Source organism: Emiliania huxleyi, assembly GCF_000372725.1.
Source record: "Emiliania huxleyi CCMP1516 unplaced genomic scaffold EMIHUscaffold_463, whole genome shotgun sequence".
In the NCBI taxonomy this organism is placed as follows: Eukaryota; Haptophyta; order Isochrysidales; family Noelaerhabdaceae; genus Emiliania; species Emiliania huxleyi.
Window position 1 is genome coordinate 3,479 of NW_005198514.1, and position 1,446 is coordinate 4,924.

The 1,446-nt window shown below is 67.9% G+C and overlaps 1 protein-coding gene across 1 annotated transcript; it reads left to right on the plus strand.

Annotated features, from left to right (window-relative positions):
* Positions 1-750: 750 nt before the first annotated feature.
* On the plus strand, positions 751-1,161 carry EMIHUDRAFT_48130 (hypothetical protein; the record flags this gene model as incomplete). Its single annotated transcript, XM_005768226.1, has 1 exon — positions 751-1,161. A coding segment is annotated over one exon (411 nt), but the record flags the coding sequence as incomplete, so codon positions are not given.
* Between the last annotated feature and the right edge of the window lie 285 nt (positions 1,162-1,446).

Genomic DNA, 1,446 nt, shown 5'->3' on the forward strand with positions numbered 1-1,446 from the left:
CTCCGGCTCGTGCGCTCGTTCGCGGGCTCGGGCCCGATCGACGACGACGCGGAGCTCGAGGCGCCGCTCATCAAGGAGGTGAACGCGACGCCCGTGCAGACCCTCAGCGCCGGCACCTGGAAGCTCACCCGCGTCCAAAAGGGCGTCTCTCGCCAGCTCGGCCTCTACCGCCTGCGCGTCAAGGGCGGCGGGCACGGGCACGGCGGCGGGCACGGTGGCGGCGGCGGGCACGGCGGCGGCGGCGGGCATGGTGGCGGCGGCGGCGGCGGGCACGGCGGCGGGCACGGCGGCGGTCACGACCAGCGCCACGCTGCGGTGCACGGCGGGCAGCTGTTTGTGCAGGCGATGCTGCTCTTCTCGGCGCTCTACCTCACCATCATGGTCATCTTCATCAAGCCGGCCGAGGGGTACACGCTCTTCGGCTACACGTTCCCCGCCTGGTTCGACCCGCGGATCGCCATCGGCGTCTACCCGATTCTCTCGCTCATGATCCTGACGGTGCCCGACGCGCTCGCGCCGATGATCTACACGCTCTCTGTCGAGGAGTTTTGGGACAAGGCGTGCACGAAGAAGGTGATGCAAGAGATGAAGCTCGCGCAGTTCGCCGCCGCCGCCAAGCTGCTGCAAGGCATGCGCTCCAAGACGCGCGCGGCCAAGAAGCGCGAGGAGGCGTCGCAGAGCGTGCGCGCCGAGCAAAGCGTCGAGGAGTTCCTCCGCTCGCTGCCCGAGGAGAAGCGGAAGCGCGGCCTCGAGCTCAAGCAGGTCTTCGAGGCGTTTGACACGGGCGGCGAGGCGGACGGGCAGCTCGACCTGCGCGAGCTGGGCGAGCTGATGAAGTCGATGGGCACCAGCCTCGAGAAGGCGGAGCTGCTGCAGCTGGTCGAGGAGCTCGACTCGAACGGCGACGGCGCCGTCTCGTTCGTCGAGTTCGCCTCGCACATGCTCACCGACGAGGAGGACGAGTCGGCCGAGGAGGTGGCGGAGGCGATCTTTGACATGATGGACGCGGACGGCTCGGGCAACCTCACGATGGCCGAGATCAAGGCGGCCTTCGCCTCGCTCCACACGGGCCTCTCGGACGACGACATCAGCGAGATCGTGTCGCGGATGGACGCGGACGACTCCGGCGACGTCGACCGCGCCGAGTTTGTGCAGCTGCTCACCGAGATCCTCGAGGCGGCGTGACAGGGTGTACTTAGGCAGGGGGGGGCGTAGCAAGGCGGGTGGCGCTGGGCAATTTGAAAGCCCGCGGTGGGATTGTTGGATGGAATTGGGGACGGGTTGGCCGCGAGGCTTCCTTGGGCGTCGTGAGGCGCAGTGCCGCGCAGTCCCAAGCTCCCCGTGGAGGCAGCTCTACCTCTGTGTCAGAGCCCACGCTGGTTCTAGTTGGTGTCCGATGGTTAGGGCAGGGTTGGTTGTTCTTGAGTCACTGCTCGCTGTTCTTTG